General features: G+C 46.9%; 6 protein-coding genes across 6 annotated transcripts; all 6 read right to left on the bottom strand.

Annotated features, from left to right (window-relative positions):
- Positions 1 to 107: 107 nt before the first annotated feature.
- On the bottom strand, positions 108 to 2,806 carry C8R40DRAFT_872684 (uncharacterized protein). The gene is made up of 3 exons (XM_046236509.1): positions 2,408 to 2,806; positions 2,022 to 2,353; positions 108 to 1,967 (listed from the first exon to the last, which is right to left on the bottom strand). The coding sequence occupies exons 1-3, from the start codon at positions 2,678 to 2,680 to the stop codon at positions 248 to 250; spliced, it is 2,325 nt and encodes a 774-aa protein (XP_046088984.1). The 5' UTR covers positions 2,681 to 2,806; the 3' UTR covers positions 108 to 247.
- C8R40DRAFT_1092896 (uncharacterized protein) lies at positions 2,720 to 4,620 on the bottom strand. Its single transcript, XM_046227570.1, has 2 exons — positions 3,958 to 4,620; positions 2,720 to 3,897 (listed from the first exon to the last, which is right to left on the bottom strand). Exons 1-2 carry the CDS (start codon positions 4,241 to 4,243, stop codon positions 2,933 to 2,935), a joined length of 1,251 nt encoding a protein of 416 aa, XP_046088985.1. The 5' UTR covers positions 4,244 to 4,620; the 3' UTR covers positions 2,720 to 2,932.
- A 2,950-nt stretch (positions 4,621 to 7,570) lies between these two features.
- On the bottom strand, positions 7,571 to 8,281 carry C8R40DRAFT_1039253 (cytochrome c oxidase subunit IV-domain-containing protein; the record flags this gene model as incomplete). Its single annotated transcript, XM_046223817.1, has 4 exons — positions 7,571 to 7,617; positions 7,672 to 7,758; positions 7,818 to 7,952; positions 8,005 to 8,281. The coding sequence occupies 4 exons, from the start codon at positions 8,279 to 8,281 to the stop codon at positions 7,571 to 7,573; spliced, it is 546 nt and encodes a 181-aa protein (XP_046088986.1).
- Positions 8,282 to 8,434: 153 nt separating this feature from the next.
- On the bottom strand, positions 8,435 to 10,087 carry C8R40DRAFT_1092917 (RTA1 like protein-domain-containing protein). The gene is made up of 10 exons (XM_046227571.1): positions 9,983 to 10,087; positions 9,807 to 9,920; positions 9,605 to 9,749; positions 9,437 to 9,549; positions 9,362 to 9,384; positions 9,220 to 9,300; positions 9,120 to 9,159; positions 8,889 to 9,066; positions 8,765 to 8,835; positions 8,435 to 8,708 (listed from the first exon to the last, which is right to left on the bottom strand). Exons 1-10 carry the CDS (start codon positions 9,984 to 9,986, stop codon positions 8,560 to 8,562), a joined length of 918 nt encoding a protein of 305 aa, XP_046088987.1. The 5' UTR covers positions 9,987 to 10,087; the 3' UTR covers positions 8,435 to 8,559.
- Positions 10,088 to 11,132: 1,045 nt separating this feature from the next.
- On the bottom strand, positions 11,133 to 13,153 carry C8R40DRAFT_1039277 (RNA polymerase III subunit RPC82 helix-turn-helix domain-containing protein; the record flags this gene model as incomplete). The annotated part of the gene is made up of 7 exons (XM_046223819.1): positions 11,133 to 11,570; positions 11,620 to 12,087; positions 12,142 to 12,198; positions 12,254 to 12,298; positions 12,348 to 12,386; positions 12,440 to 12,781; positions 12,836 to 13,153. The coding sequence occupies 7 exons, from the start codon at positions 13,151 to 13,153 to the stop codon at positions 11,133 to 11,135; spliced, it is 1,707 nt and encodes a 568-aa protein (XP_046088988.1).
- A 38-nt stretch (positions 13,154 to 13,191) lies between these two features.
- Positions 13,192 to 14,906, bottom strand: C8R40DRAFT_1092928 (uncharacterized protein). Its single transcript, XM_046227572.1, has 2 exons — positions 14,511 to 14,906; positions 13,192 to 14,452 (listed from the first exon to the last, which is right to left on the bottom strand). Exons 1-2 carry the CDS (start codon positions 14,827 to 14,829, stop codon positions 13,533 to 13,535), a joined length of 1,239 nt encoding a protein of 412 aa, XP_046088989.1. The 5' UTR covers positions 14,830 to 14,906; the 3' UTR covers positions 13,192 to 13,532.
- Positions 14,907 to 14,926: the final 20 nt, after the last annotated feature.

Genomic DNA, 14,926 nt, shown 5'->3' on the forward strand with positions numbered 1-14,926 from the left:
AGAACAAAGCGAACAAAGCAATAATGCAGGGAGCAGAAAGCGTTGTAAGACAAAAGGTACCGAGACAGAAATGTGGAATGTAAAAAACCCAAGATGAAGCACAAAACCGAGAGAACAATATAATCAAGTATGTGAGGAGATATCGCGGTCGATAGATATAGGATAATAAATGTAAGAGACGGCAGTGACAATTGTGATATATGGGCAGGGCAACATGCTGAAGGAAGCGCGATTATCCTAAATCCAATCAAGCCGTTGCTCGAATAGTAGTATCTGTCCCCTCTAATACATGATAAGAAGAATCCCGACCATCTGGCAAGCGTACAGGCAAAGCCATTGACGTTTGAGTGATCGGCGTCGCAGGTCGAGAATCGCCCATCTCTGTCTCTTGTTCAGAGAAATACTCTGAATCCGACATTGTTGGCGTTCCCGAACCCGAACCAACACTAAGGATGCCATGCTCATTCACCGACTCTCTGGCAGTTTCAAAGGATCGGAAAGAGGAAGTGCGGGATTCGGAACGGAGACTGGGCGCAGGGGCTTCTGAGGCTGGTGGGTTGCGGAAGGAAGTCGGGGGAGGTTTGGAAGATATTGTTGGCGTAGAAGGGGAGGCGAGCGGAGCATGCTGAGCTAGAGAGACTGAAGGTGCAGCAGAATGTGAAGGAGGTACTACATCATCTTTCGGAGAGTGGTTTAAAGAAGATATCCGCGTTTCGCTTGATGTTCCAGGAATCTCTACGATGTCTTTGGAAGAGACAGTAGAGTCAACTAAGGGGGAAGGCTGCGTCAAATGTGATACCTTGGGCTCCTTCTGACTAGGTGATGAAGATTCGACAGTAGTAGCTGGTGTATCAGGCTCTACGGAAAGGGATACAGGCCGCGAGCTCTCATGCACCCGGATTTCCGGAGTTTCTAAACTACTCGACCCATTTGTCCCATTGCTTTCTCCGCTACTCTCACTCGAGCGGCCAATAGACTCTCTAGCCATTACACGAGTCTGACTTTGTGACCTTGGTGGGGACGAAGAAGATGTACCCGCTTCGCTCTCAAACTCCGGGGGTGGATTCAGGTCCTGCGTACTAGCAGCGAACGCAATTGCATCTTTCCCATACGGGACTCCAAATCTGGCAAATGCCTCTCTACTCGAGATTAACTTGAGTTGTTCAGGAGTAGGCCCGGCTTTTGGATACGTGAACTCTGTGCGGACGACGGTATGTGTGAGTGGAGCAGATATGGAAGCAAGAGATATTGACGAAGGGGAAGTCAGATGGTTGGAACTGAGAGTCGCGGAAGACTTTTTGCGATTCAAGGGGTTTACAACGCTGAAGACTGAAGAAGATGATTGTGAAGGTCGATGACTGCGACGATTCGAGGTAGACGGCCGAGACATTGTGGACACTAGCGAAAGCGCGCCACCGGAATCAGCCCGTTCATGTGATTGTGCTGAAGTCGATGGCAATCCAGGAGGAGTCATTGGACTTCTGCCACTCCAGCCAAACAGATTACGCAGCGATCGCCTGCTCGATGTCCCTCTTGAAGCTGTGGATGAAGCTGCCGTCATTGAACTATTCGTTGGAGTGGGTTCTGAAGACGGTATAGGCGGAATCGGAGGTCTCTGCTGGGCTTCATCATTAAGATCGACTACCTCGAAATAAGCTGGCGCATCTCCTCGGGGATCCGGGTTTTCGGTCTCAGCGTTAGTTTCAACGCGGACTAACGAACTCGATTCCCCTGTGTGGGCACTGCCGCCACTATGTCTACGTCCGGCATCATTGCTACGGGAACGAGGCTCTTCGTGGGCTTCGGGTAATAGTGCTGCGGCAGAGTCATCTGCCACTGCACCGTCGTCACCATCTAGCAGTGGCATATGTTGAGGAGAGTCAGGCACAGGAGAGTAACGCTCTTGTTCTCCATCTTCGTGAAGAGGTGGCATCTCCAAAGGTACATCTTCCATATCCTGAGGACCCCTGTAAAGTGTGTGTCGGTCGATAGGTGTAAACGATTTATGGGTCTTTACGCACCGAATGATCACCAATTCCTGTTCTCCGGGCTCCTTCATATATACCGGTAGCGAAGTTGTAGATATCTGAGACGGTGTCCTTCGATTCCTACGGACTCTCCTAGTTTGATTAGCTGCATTGGTCGCGTCATTGGCTGAAGTGGTACTGGCGTTTCCAGTCAATTGATCAGCAGTGAGCTCAGTAGTTGTGGGCATCATTGTACCAGTGCCAATCGCTGCAGCACGGCTGAAGTTAGAAAGAGCTCGTGGAATTCCTCCCCCATTGTTCGCTTTGACTGAATAAACATAGAGTGCAATGATAGCCACGACGAGGACAACGACAAGTATTGGAACCTAGTTGAACATGGATTAGCTATCTGAGTGTTCGATAAACAACACCAAACCAACCCATATTCTGTATGAACTTGAGGAACTTGTGCTCTGGTCATCTCGTTGTTGGAATTGCGCGGTAATTGCTGGAGCTGCCGAGACGGGATCTAAGCGGAATATTATACCTAAAAGAGCCAGTAGCCGAAACGAGGAAGCGGAATGGATGAGAAATAGAGTATTGTACAGGCCGGTTCGTAAATCATAACGAGGGAAGGAGGAAACACTGGACATGGGAGGAGGAGGAAAAAAAGGGACGAAGGTGCTATAGAGCCGGTTTGGGCTGTCTGTCATTCGTGATTAGTTTTGCCTATCAATCCCGCGCCGTTACAATCCGTTCCATGTCGGGTTCGGACAAGGACAGTGTTTATTGACTACAATTTTAAACAGATGAAGGCTCAACAACAAGGGCTATGTACGCATTACAGTTATAATAGAATGGCGCAGCCGTTTTTACGACTAGAGACAGTGTGATAACCCCTTCAACTTACGAATGATCCCATAACAAGACCCTTTGAAAGATAGATCAGGGTGTTGATGAAATCCTCATAATGCACTGGCAGCCATAGCCTCATACAAGCCCTCAACGAGTCGTTTTGCGCTCACCTCCAACTTCTCCTCCCTTGCTCTGCCTACCTCAACCAAAGTCTTTTTTGCCTTCATACCACCAGCGGCGGTTGGACCAGTCACACTGACGCTCAGAGCACCAAACGTACTGCCGTTATACGCTGCCACATTAGACGACACAGCCGATATAGCAGGTGTATAAACCAGTGCCACTCTCCGCGGGGAGAATGAAACACTAAGTGCTTCAAATGGAAGAGGATTTACTCGGTATTTGAGTGGCTCGTTTGAGGAATGATTAGGGGATGTAGAGTCCACACTCATAGGCGTAGGAGAAGAAATAGAACTAGAGGCATTCGCATGAGGACTTGTAGGCGTAGATGGAGAGGGAGGCGTGGATGTTCGTCGAATTTTGGATTTTGCTAAGGAGATGTATGACGATCGAGAGAAGGGATTGAATGAGTGTTTTGTTGGAGGTGGAGATGAATGGGGAGAGGGAGGAGAAGTTGCCGAACTGGGTTTTATGGGAGGTACCTCTATACCCGTTACCTCTGGACGAGCTGAGACGACAGCTTCAAGGTCATCAGAGGCGTGTCCTGTTGATGATTGTGGCGGCGGCGGCGGATCTCCTACATAGACTAAACCCGCGTTGATTCCTTCCTCCAAAATCAGATCTTCTAACCTACTCCGAGGCTGCACCATGTCAAACAAATCCTTGTATGCTTCTTCTCTTGGAAGATGTAATGATGTCGCGTCCAGAAGAAGATCCTCATGTGCCAGAAGGGCTATGAAGAGATCAAGAGTAGCAAGTTCACGATGAACAGGTGCTGAATCTGACGTTGTTGAAGTAGTTAGTATAGATGACGAGAATGGATCCGAGGTATATGGTGGTCGTATTAATGACTCATACGCTGGAAGATAAGTGGAACGTAGTATGTGCATGCAAGCTGGACAACAGGGAGGTTAACTGTGAAACAGATATGGTATCAGCATTGAAGGATACTTGCCGGTATAAAGAGCCTTGTTCACCAATCGCAACGAAGTTTCCAACCAATACAAATTCAATCTCTGTCTCTCAATCTTTCCTTCACCTTCATACTGCCCGTCTCGCTGTGGGAATGTCGAATAGACAATCTGCAGCAGGAGGTGTGCTGGTAGCGTCGAGAACGTTGGCTTTGCCAATGCATTATCTCCATTGCTGGTAGCATTTGCTGCTGTTTCTGCGAACGCAGGAGGAGGAGGGCGATAGTAAGGTGGTGGTGGTGGATGCATCCACTTTTCGTCAATGATCATCTGAGAGGAACCGATAGCGATAGATAAGGCAGGTATTTAAGTGATTGTATATAAGAAACCTGCTTGAGAACCAAAACTACGGAGCCGTGCTTACCTTCTCGGGAGGGTTCGTTAACGCGGAAAGGCAGAACTAAGGAGCTGCGGACAGCTAATCAAGGAACCTGTTGACTGTAAGAGCAAGAATAGCGCACAGCTGTGAGACTTGGGTCTATTTATCCACGAAGACCTTGTGACGGCTTCGTAGCTGTGCGGAGCGCTCACTCCGAATATCCGCGCTAGTCGCTAGCCCACGTTCACGGAGGGAAGAGAAAATACCTTAAAGCATACTACACGTACGGTAGTTGTCAATACGAAAGTTTGGAAAGACGAGGAGAGTTAATTTTTAATTTATGTAATCACCAAGTACCTCCACAGTCCTACTTGCAGGCAGGGCTTTACATGTACCTCCCCAGTACTCACAGGTATTAAAGGCCATAGTGCAACTCACAATTCAGCGATTGTTCCTTCCTCCCAAATCCACTGGCTAGCTGATCTAAGCTGATATATGTTGCTGGCCAACGAAGTCGACATCAACGTACCAGATCCACAATAACGAACGCGTATTCTCTTCCTGCAAGACGAGTTATACAGCTACAACAGCTCGCGCGCTCACGATTCACCGATGCTTCCTGACGTCTTCATAGCTGTGTTTGATATCGTCAGTAAATCTTATGCTTTGAAATTCCACTCGTTCTATCATGGGACAACCGCTTCAATGACTTCAAAACCAAAAGACACTGCAAGAACAAATACTGCGTATTACTCGAGATACATACATAAGTACAATAATGGCAAGATAATTGCATTGGGGCATTACGATACGTAGCAAGGCAGCGATCAGCACGTCAACAAAAAGATGATTGGTAACATTGAGCAAGCAAGCACCACAGTCAACAAACGCAGACATTTAGGCTGCAGCCTCCCCAACTCCCGGGCAGTCTCGCGAAATATGGCTGTGAAGATACAGTCAAACCTCGATCTAGAATGCGAAAAGATGATTTACCCAGGAGAGCCGCATGTATAGCATGCCTTCTTTTGTGGCTGAGTGCAGTCTCGAGAGATGTGACCCTATGCGAAGCATTCGGTGAGTGTCCTGACACGAGGAAGCATAAACATTGCTTACAAATTCATTGCAGTTGTAACATTTTGATCCTTGCACACAGTCGCGCGACAAATGACCTACGCCACCGCAAGTGTAGCTAAATAAAGCAAGAGGTGTTAGAAAGGCAATTCCGACGAAGAAAGGTCAGACAGACCAAGTCTTCTGGGAAAATCCTCCGCTATGGTTGTGTCCACCGCCTCCACCCCCAGAGGGGTTTTTAGGGCATGCGCGCGCGATGTGCCCAGTTTCGCCACAGCGGTAGCATTCGCTACCTGATTGATATCCGGAGTTGGAGTTGGTGCTGTCAGGACATTCCCTAGACTGAACGAAAAGATCAATTGCTGATATGAGAGCAGGGTAATTCTACGACGCACGATATGACCCTCTTCACCACATTTGTAGCAGGTCTTAGCCTTTGCCTCTTGCGTGCAGTCACGGGAAACATGACCGTCGCCTCCGCCTATCAAACCAAAGACGATTAGAGAACGGCGGTTACTTGACAAGCCCGAATCTCACAGTTGTAGCTAGATGAACGCAAAACTTGTCAATCTCGGATTCCGACGATAGCGCGAGAACAGCGGAGAGCGGAAAATGGAAAAACAATCACCAAGTAGGGGTCTTCTTTGGGCAATCTTTAGCCTGGTGTCCGACTGTAGATGTTACAATCAAAATCAATATATTACGAATGGAATTGAGTACAGGATAAGAGAAGATCCAGCTTCCGACAGTAGCATGGGAGCCGAAGGAAATGTTGGTGAGCAAGATATTAGCGCTCAACAGCGTTGAAAAATTTCCCAAGAGAACAGGGAGGTAGAAAATCAGGAACACGTCAGCCACGTACATCCTCCGCAGTTAAAGCATCCGCGTCCAGCAGACATTATCGAGATATAATCGAGGTGGTTTTTGAGATAGTGAGTATTGCAGAATGGATTTGGGTCCTATCGAATATCTATAGAGTGGGAATGATCAATGAAAATCAAGGTCTGAATTCCTGAAGGTGGGTACGACGGAGGAGAGGGCGTCGAGAATAAGGAAGAAGATGTACGTACGAACGACGAGAAAGAACCTGAAGGTGGTGAAAGGAGGGAATGAGGGAAAATTACTCAAGATTTTTCTCACTTTGCCGATGAGTCAACCTTCCCACGAGCTTTTCAATTTGCGGTGGGCACTAACCTAAATAGGCAACATACTACTATCTTCTCGAAGTAGTATATGGGTCTTGCAAGTTCAAGGAGCACTGGAGCTGAGCGCTGAACGTTCGAGGACGAGCTCCGAAGTAGACCGGCTTGGCTACATAAAAATTGATCTGTAATTCTCGTACATCAGAATTTTGAAGCTGAGAAGCCTCTTGCATGACACAAACGAGCTAGTGACAATCGCCCTGATACACTAGAGCTAGGTAGGGAACGAAACTCGGTGAATGATATTTTCCTCATTCAGTCTGTACAGTAACACAAGTAATAAATGGATTCCGGTGAGGACTCCTAAGTGCGACGCGCGAAACGCGAAAACCCGTGAACTTCCGCATGTTCCTTCTAGAGAGCTTGGCCAACTCCGGAGCCGAAGCGCTGATAGCCTGCCACCAGCCCGCCACCAGGGCGATAATTCGAGCATCCTCCAGGCATCCTCTTAAGTTGTGGAATGTTAATCAATACGCCAGTCTATACACTAGCAGCAAGGTCGAATGCAAGATGATATTTATATAATAACATACCTCTATGCACAATCTCCTTATAAGCGTTGCCTTCATTGCGAACACGCATTGTCGTCTGTTGATTCCACTTTCAACAACGAAATACTTTCATGAAAGAACAATACGGTCATTGGGGAAACGACTCCGAAGGCTAGTTAGTACAAGTACCATTTGACTTACAATCTTCCTTCCTCCTACTCAATGCAGAATCGGAACCGGAGGAAAGAAACTAGAATCTGAAATCTGAAAGGTGCACGACAGATTAGCTGTCACGAAAGAATACGCGGTGAAAACGCGAATACGGATGGATACTGTCAACGGAACAATGGAGCAAGGAAACGTCAAAATACGGGCAAAGCTCCGCACTTTGGTGCAAGAGATGAATACGCAATGAAAACATGCTTGCAATTGTTCGATGATTGTTTAAACATGGATTAGATTTGAAGGAATGGAAGGGAAAAAATCCAGTTTCGATTTCTAACATGTTATAGCTCTACTTTTGAACAAATCCCTTGCCAGAGTAACCTTCCGACGCAATGCCTGCAATGAACGAGTAAGGAAACCAATTTCAGAGGAAAGGTATGAGATATATACCTGTGATTGGGTTCATCTTCTGTTCTAGAGCCCGTTCGTTGGATGCCTCCTGCCATTCCTTGTTGATGGTCCTTGGTGGAGCAGGACCTGTAGAGCCCGCAGATTAGTCATAAGCACCGCAGTTAGATGAAATATGTAAAACTCACTGAAGATACGGATAGCATAGTAGATGATGCCAGTCACACCAACGAGAGCTGCTGTGCCAGCGAAGATTTTCCAGCCGTCACCGGGCTTGCTCACAGGTGCACGGGGTCCATGAGGTCCAAAGGCCACATAATACGCTGCACTTGATGTAAGAAGAGAACAACCAAGCTACAAAGCTATACAACTCACCAGCTTTCTTTTCGTCTAGCGAAAGCTGTTTCCAGTCCTTCTTCATGATTTCTTCTAGTTGCTCGTGAACCGTAGACTTGTCCTCCGCATTCATCTTCTCCCACTGAGCTTCAACATTGGACAGAGGAATGATAGAGGCTTTAGAGGACGAAGAGGAAGAGGATGCAGAAGAAGCACTGGCAACGTGGGCTGGATTGGCAGTGGTCGCGAGGCAGCGAATGGAGTTCGCTGAGCGCACAGAAGCGCTATGGCGTGCCAGACGGAGGGCGGCTTGCATGAGGTATTTTGAGAATAAAGCGGAGAAGAAAGGTAATCTGTTTTCCAACGGCTGTGTGAAAAAAAGGAGCGGAGGTTTGTCCCTCGGCACTCGGAGGAGACCGGACACCAACGGGCCTGGCCTATCACAATTTTATGATTATCAGATCCAGGTCTCGTAGTCTGGACTTGTTCATTCTTTACTTCAAAGTGGGTATTATAGATAGACGGGTCACAACGGGAACAATGTCAATGTGATTATTGTAGTATACAGTAGTAGATACATATCATGAGCGATCTCTAATGCAAGGATACTTTCTCCTCAATCGAATCTTTCCCCTCGTCGACCGATTGAAGACCAGGTTTCCCAGGTTCGCTCAAAAGCAAGCCAGGATGTGCGAAGTTCAAGGTGAAAATCGCAAGAGTGACCATGGCACCGTCCAGAACATCTACATACACCAATGGTTAGAACAGACACAAAATGCAAACTGCAGAAGATGCCCACTGAAGTATATTTGGGTCGTGATGATTCTGCCAGTCCAACCGTCCGCAAGCTCTATCGTTCGATAAACAGACCTGATGAATGTATGGTAAATGTCGAGAAACATTAGGAGCACAAGATCACTGACCGAATCCACAAACAGATTGTCATGAACATTAAACCACCCGCCTGTACTTGCAATCTTTTGCTCAATGCACCTCGTCGAATGTTTCCTTCATGCAACGTTCCAGGGTCTCGGAGGGGCTGATCCCTCAAGTATCGGTAAAAAAATTCTGCGCCACACAGGAGATACACAGTGATCACGGCTACAATGCATTTGCCGTCAGAACACGTTCTAAGAATTGCGGAAAGTTCATACCGAGTTGAAAGGCAATACCGCCGAGCATGATCTGACCTCCCTGTAGAAACGTTGGGTTGAGTAGACAGGAATTACACAGGAATTACAAAAATTAGATCACCGAAACGGGGCTCGTGTTTTGAGCCACTGCCCCAGCAGCCTTGGCTCCTCCCACAGCTTGAACAATCAAAGAAATCACATCCTATAAGAAAGCCAAAGATGTGACTTCAAGGTAACGCAGACAGCGGGAGGAGTTTACATACAGCACTGAAGAAGAACACAGTATCTGGACGTGACGTGTCAGCTTCATTAGGTGGACAGATCCAATAGTTACTGACACATCCTTGGACTCAATCGGCTGTATGAGGACCCTAGTTGTTCGATGACTGTTCCCAGTATAACGAATGTAGCCGCAATCAGAGGAGTTGGCCCGAGAATGGTACAGGTAATTCTGAGAATATGTATCAGTTTTTCTCGGGACAAAAGTTAGGATCTTTACAACATACTGCATCTCATAAGGCTCAGCCAGACCAGGCGAATGACTAGACCACATCCTTGCGGCCCAGCCCAAGATTTCGAGTATACCACAAACACACGCAGTTGGAATCATCCACCAGACACGATACCAGCATGCTTGACCGAAATGGATTGCTATAAAAAACGTCAGCGAAACAAAATAATTTTTCCGCGAAGTGTTGTGTCCATCACCAGTGCTGAGCGCATACAGAACAACAAAGAGTATGCAAATCCATTCTGTGGGTACATATCCGTAGAAACTGTTGAGATCGCGCGATCTCGTAGCGAGTATCGGGATAAGGGATTCTAGAGAGAAGGAGTAAGATATATATGAGGGAAAGTCAGTATGCTCTTATGAAAAAACATACCCATCAGCGGAAATGAGGTTGCTATTATCTGGGGCCCAGGGGACGTCTTTATACCAAACGGGCCACGATGTATAACCGGTAGACAGGGGGCAGCCGGGGATGACAAATCAAGAATGACGCTTCTTGTGTCCTGATTTAGGATGTTTCCAACGGCTGAACGCCATTTTTGGGTAGTATCGCGGAAAATATTTGAGATGTTGGAACGAATGAAACGAATGGGCTACACTGAGCTGTTCTTGAGCCCAGCATATCGCGTCTATAATCGATACCTACTCGATATACCCTACTCAGGCTCCTGCATTGCTGCATCGGTACAGACCGGTACCCAGGACAGCTGCGGCAGCAAATTTAGCAACATCAAAATGTTCAAGAGATCAGATCACCCTCTTTGCACAGCCTTACACACACAGCGGGGATCACAGTAGTACAAAAACTCTACAGGTCCCTCATGGATCTTCCTTTGCTTCCTTTCGTTGGACGGTTCCGCTCAGTAGGTACAGGTAGTCACCTGTAGTTACCCCTGGGGTGATATCGACGCGTCGTATCGTTGTCGAACTTCCGCAGGTCAAGATTATCATGGATCAAACCGGATATTCTGGGGCCTCAGCGTGCCTCTCTTGACTCTCACTTCAACTTGTTTCGTCTGAGCTAATCTCCATTTTAGATAATCAAACATCCTTATCTTTTGGTATCCGCAGTTTTTTTGATTCCTCCGATGGTTGATAGTGTCTGATCTTCTAGGCTCCGTTGGTACTTAGCCTCTCGTCGCCGTTCGTCCTTCAACTTCATCTCCGACGTCCTCGAATGTAGAATCACTTTTCCAACAGATGAAAGAAAAATAGCGTACATACATAAAATTAATGCAAGTAGCAATGTATCGATCCAGCATCATGTCCTTCGGCAATGATAGTATTTGTGCCCGATAACCTCAACTCTACTAGAGTCTAGTATTTACACAAGCTTTTGACGTTGGTTATTGTTATTCCACTACGCTCAGCATTAGATGTGAACGAAGGGGTGACAATGTCCAAGAAAGTGCTCGGTCCTCCTTCAGAATTCACAATCCATGTAATTCGAGAATTGCAGGTTATCTGATGGATGCGTGTAAGGTGGACTTGCTCCGGCAAAAAGAGGACGAACGATGTCTGACCTAATTCTCCTCCAATGAGCCTACAGCCCTACCCAGATCCCTCACAATGAAAACACTTTCCTCGACTCTTCCTTCCAATATACCTAATTTTTCTTGCTTTTCCTCCCATGCCTTGAGTACTTCTTTCTCGTGCTGAGATAACAGCCCCTCCACATCGACGCTTACGTCGCTCCTTTCACGTTTGTTCAAAACAGCGATAAGCATTGGATCCTCACGTTCTGCCTGCCTGCGTGCGGAAATATTGTAGAGTGTTTTGTATAGGACGTTAAGGATGTATGAAAAGGCCTTCGGTATATCTACCTGCCATAGGTAGAACATCCGTGTGGGATTGCGATCTGCGGATTTGGGAACTTCGACGATGCTGACGAGGGAGGACGCGGATAGGGCCGAAAGGAGAGGTCGGACGTCTTTCAAGGGCATCATAACATGTTTGGATATCTAGATGTGTTCGAGAATATGAACATTGCAAACAGATATAGATGCACACCTGCTTCTCGTCCAACTTTCCCGTATCCATGAGTAATCGTACGACCCTCACACCCTCCGAGCCATGCCTTTCTCGAGCAACACCCTCCAAAACCTGCCTTCTCAATCGCCGTGCAACAACGTCGAACAACATTTGAACCTTCCCGCTACCACCTCCTTTAGAACTAAGTTCCAGGAAAGCTCCAGCGCGCCCCGCAGGGGTGGGATTATCCGCACTCGATAATATACCCAGGTACTCTTTGATACATGATCCAGAAGACATTGTTCTGGATGAAGATTGTATCAGACCGGAGGTCAGTGTTTCCTCGTCTTCTTCTGAAGACAGGTGAAGGGTAATGTTGGATACCGATAGAGGATCCGAACGACAATCCGCCACGCTGTGTTGGGATTCTTCCGTAATTTTGAGAATAGCATGTACGACCAATGCAGCGCCAGAATTGTACCTTTCCTTTGCGGCTTTTTCGATGAGCTAAACGAGCTGGAAGTAAGCTACATTACATTGCAGGGAGAGGTTCATGCGTACGGCATTCCTAGTATGTATATTGAATTTATCGAAGTTGACACGAAAGTAGACGGTCTCCTATAAAGTAAAGTTGTCGGTGGAAGCAAAATGGTGGATAGAATTGGATACACACGTCTACAACCATGTCATCCTCTTCTTTGGTAGAGGTTACCTTTCGCTGAATCGGGACTCAGCAAGCGATATATAGCTGCAGATCTCAACCACACCTTCTTGGTTGATGGTAACTGTGACTTTGCTTTTCTTTTCTAGGCGAAATTTGCGAATAAGATATAGAAGCTAAAAAAGCTAAAATTCTCACCAAACCGATCTTCCATACTTCTTCCTCGTCCGTCCTCAAACGCGCATCCACAGTTTCCTTGGCTTCCCTCAATTGCTTAGATGTCGGGAAACCTGAAATCTTTGCTTTTTCCTCGGCCTCGTACTGTATACGCTTGTCTCGTGGTGATATATGAGAAGATACCACAGAAGGTTTGAGATAATGTAGTAACACAAGTTTGTGTAGAGCTTGTGAGTAGACTACAGGCGTCTTGTCTTCACCGGCAAGGAAGGATGTAGTAGTAGTAGCTGCGTTCAATCGTTGGAGGATTTGAGGAGATGTCAACTTTCCGTGGTGTAAAACAAGCTGAACAATTTCACCACCCTTGAAATACGGTCAAATTGACAGTTATAGTCGATACCGAAGCAACTCACATACCGCAACTCCAAACAATTCTTCTGCCTGATATACAAATGCACCAAATCGCAATCTCATAAGACATTCATCGGCATTGATCTCAAGCACTTCCTCGCCGCTCCCATCAGTTTCCGAGTTAGCATGCCAGATAATATTTTGTTGGATGAGTACGAGGAGAATGTTGCGGACTAGCCGAGGCTTCAATGCGGTGAAACGGACAAGTTGGGGAAGAGTTAGTCTGCCGTGGCTAAGCAGGACCGAGGCTATTTTTGAGGCAAGGGGACCAAAGTGCGTCGATACTATTTGTACACACAGATTGGTGGTGTGGAGGTCAGCCATACAAAGCGGACGGTGAGATGAAGATAAAAATTTCTTCTATCATTACCAACGCGGTCACGAGCGCCAAATGCGCCTTTTATCCAAACCCGTTCCCACTAAAACACACTGACAGGAGTAAGAGGTTCGGTGGATAGGTGTGGAAAGTCGACCCCATACGATCTACTCAAGCCTACACCCTACTAGTAGTACACCGTACCTACTTGCCAGCGTTTCTCTTCTGTAAAAATTTTTACTGCAGAAGACCGTGCAGTCTATCGAAGACAAGGAGCGTATCATAGTACGTATGTATCCTTTGAATGTTGCATATTAAGTCCAGTTGCTACATACTATTAGGGATAAATTTACAGTTTGAGTTTAACAGTTCAAATATTGTTATAATTTATCGGGCTTCCTCTTCCATCCACTCTCTCAATCCTCTAACTACCCTCCTCACAGACACCTCAAGCGCCTCGTCCCTGTCCCGCTGCACCTCGACAATAGTTCTCTTCCTGCCACGAGAATTATATGAGACGCCCAAAGCGCCGTATGTACTCCCTCCATAAGCAGATGATGAAGAGGTCCCAGTGACCGTCAGGGAGCTCTTAGAGCTGGCACAGTATGATGGTGCATACATCAGACTGATTTTGCGTGTGGAGAAACTGATGGAAAGGGATCGGAAAGGTAAGGGTGATAGTGAAACTTTCCTTTCAGCTGGCTGCGATAGACGCTGTACCGCAATCGTTGCCTTTCCCTTTCCTTTCCCTTTAGATGAAAACGCAGAAAACATGGAGAAGGTGGATTTCGCTTTTTTGAGAGGCTTAGAAAGAGAAGATGTTGACGCGCGCGGTAATGCCAACAGACTGCTATTGTTATCGATATCCATAAAGTATGGGCTGTTCTCCTTCCCTTTTGCCTCTGATGGGGTTTGAGGAGTAGTGGGGGTGCCAGGCACGGAATCTCTATCTCCCAAAGTAACCAAACCAGCCTTGACACCCTCTTTAGCAACAAGATCCTCTAACCTGCTCTGAGGCTGCCTAAGGTCAAAGATGTCCTTATAAGCTTCATGTCTCGATAAATGCAAAGATGAGGTATCGTAGAGCAGTTCTTCTTGTGCTAAGACTGCGATGAAGAGGTCCAACGTTTGCAATTCACGATGTTGGGGGAAGAGTCTGGATGAGCCATAGGGAGAATTCCACATGGATGTCGATGTTCCATACAGGGGGACCGAGTTAGAAGAGGGGAAGGGATCTGAAGAGTATGGTGGCCTTATAAGAGCATCGTATGATGGTAAATAAGTGGAGCGTAGAATGTGCATGCAAGCTGAGGTGAGTGAGTCGTTAGCCTTCGTACTTCCACTCAATGACGAAAAAGAGCGTACCAATATACAAATCACGGTTAACAAGCCTTAATGAGGTCTCGAGCCAGTAAAGCGTTCGGCGTTGGAGAACCTCCTTCACGTCTCCTTCAAACTGACCGTCCTCCCACGGAAAGGTACAGTACACTATTTGAAGGAGCAGATGTGATGGTAACGAGGAAAACATGGGTTTAAGTTTACGAGCAGAGTGATAGGGATTGTTGTCTCCGACACTACTGGCCGTTTCACCATCTCTGTCGATCGAGCTTAAGTTGGAATAAGATAGGATGTCATAAGAATACGGCGGTGGAGGATTGAGCAAGGCCTTGTCGTCGAGAATCATGGTACAAAAAACAAGGGAGAAACAGAAATGGTTGAGCTTATAAATACAGTGCTGCGATCTGCAGCTACATAAATGCTGTGCTTCGCTGCGGGCGTTG

This window comes from Lentinula edodes (assembly GCF_021015755.1).
Source record: "Lentinula edodes strain Le(Bin) 0899 ss11 chromosome Unknown C8R40scaffold_8, whole genome shotgun sequence".
Lineage (NCBI taxonomy): Eukaryota > Fungi > Basidiomycota > Agaricomycetes > Agaricales > Omphalotaceae > Lentinula > Lentinula edodes.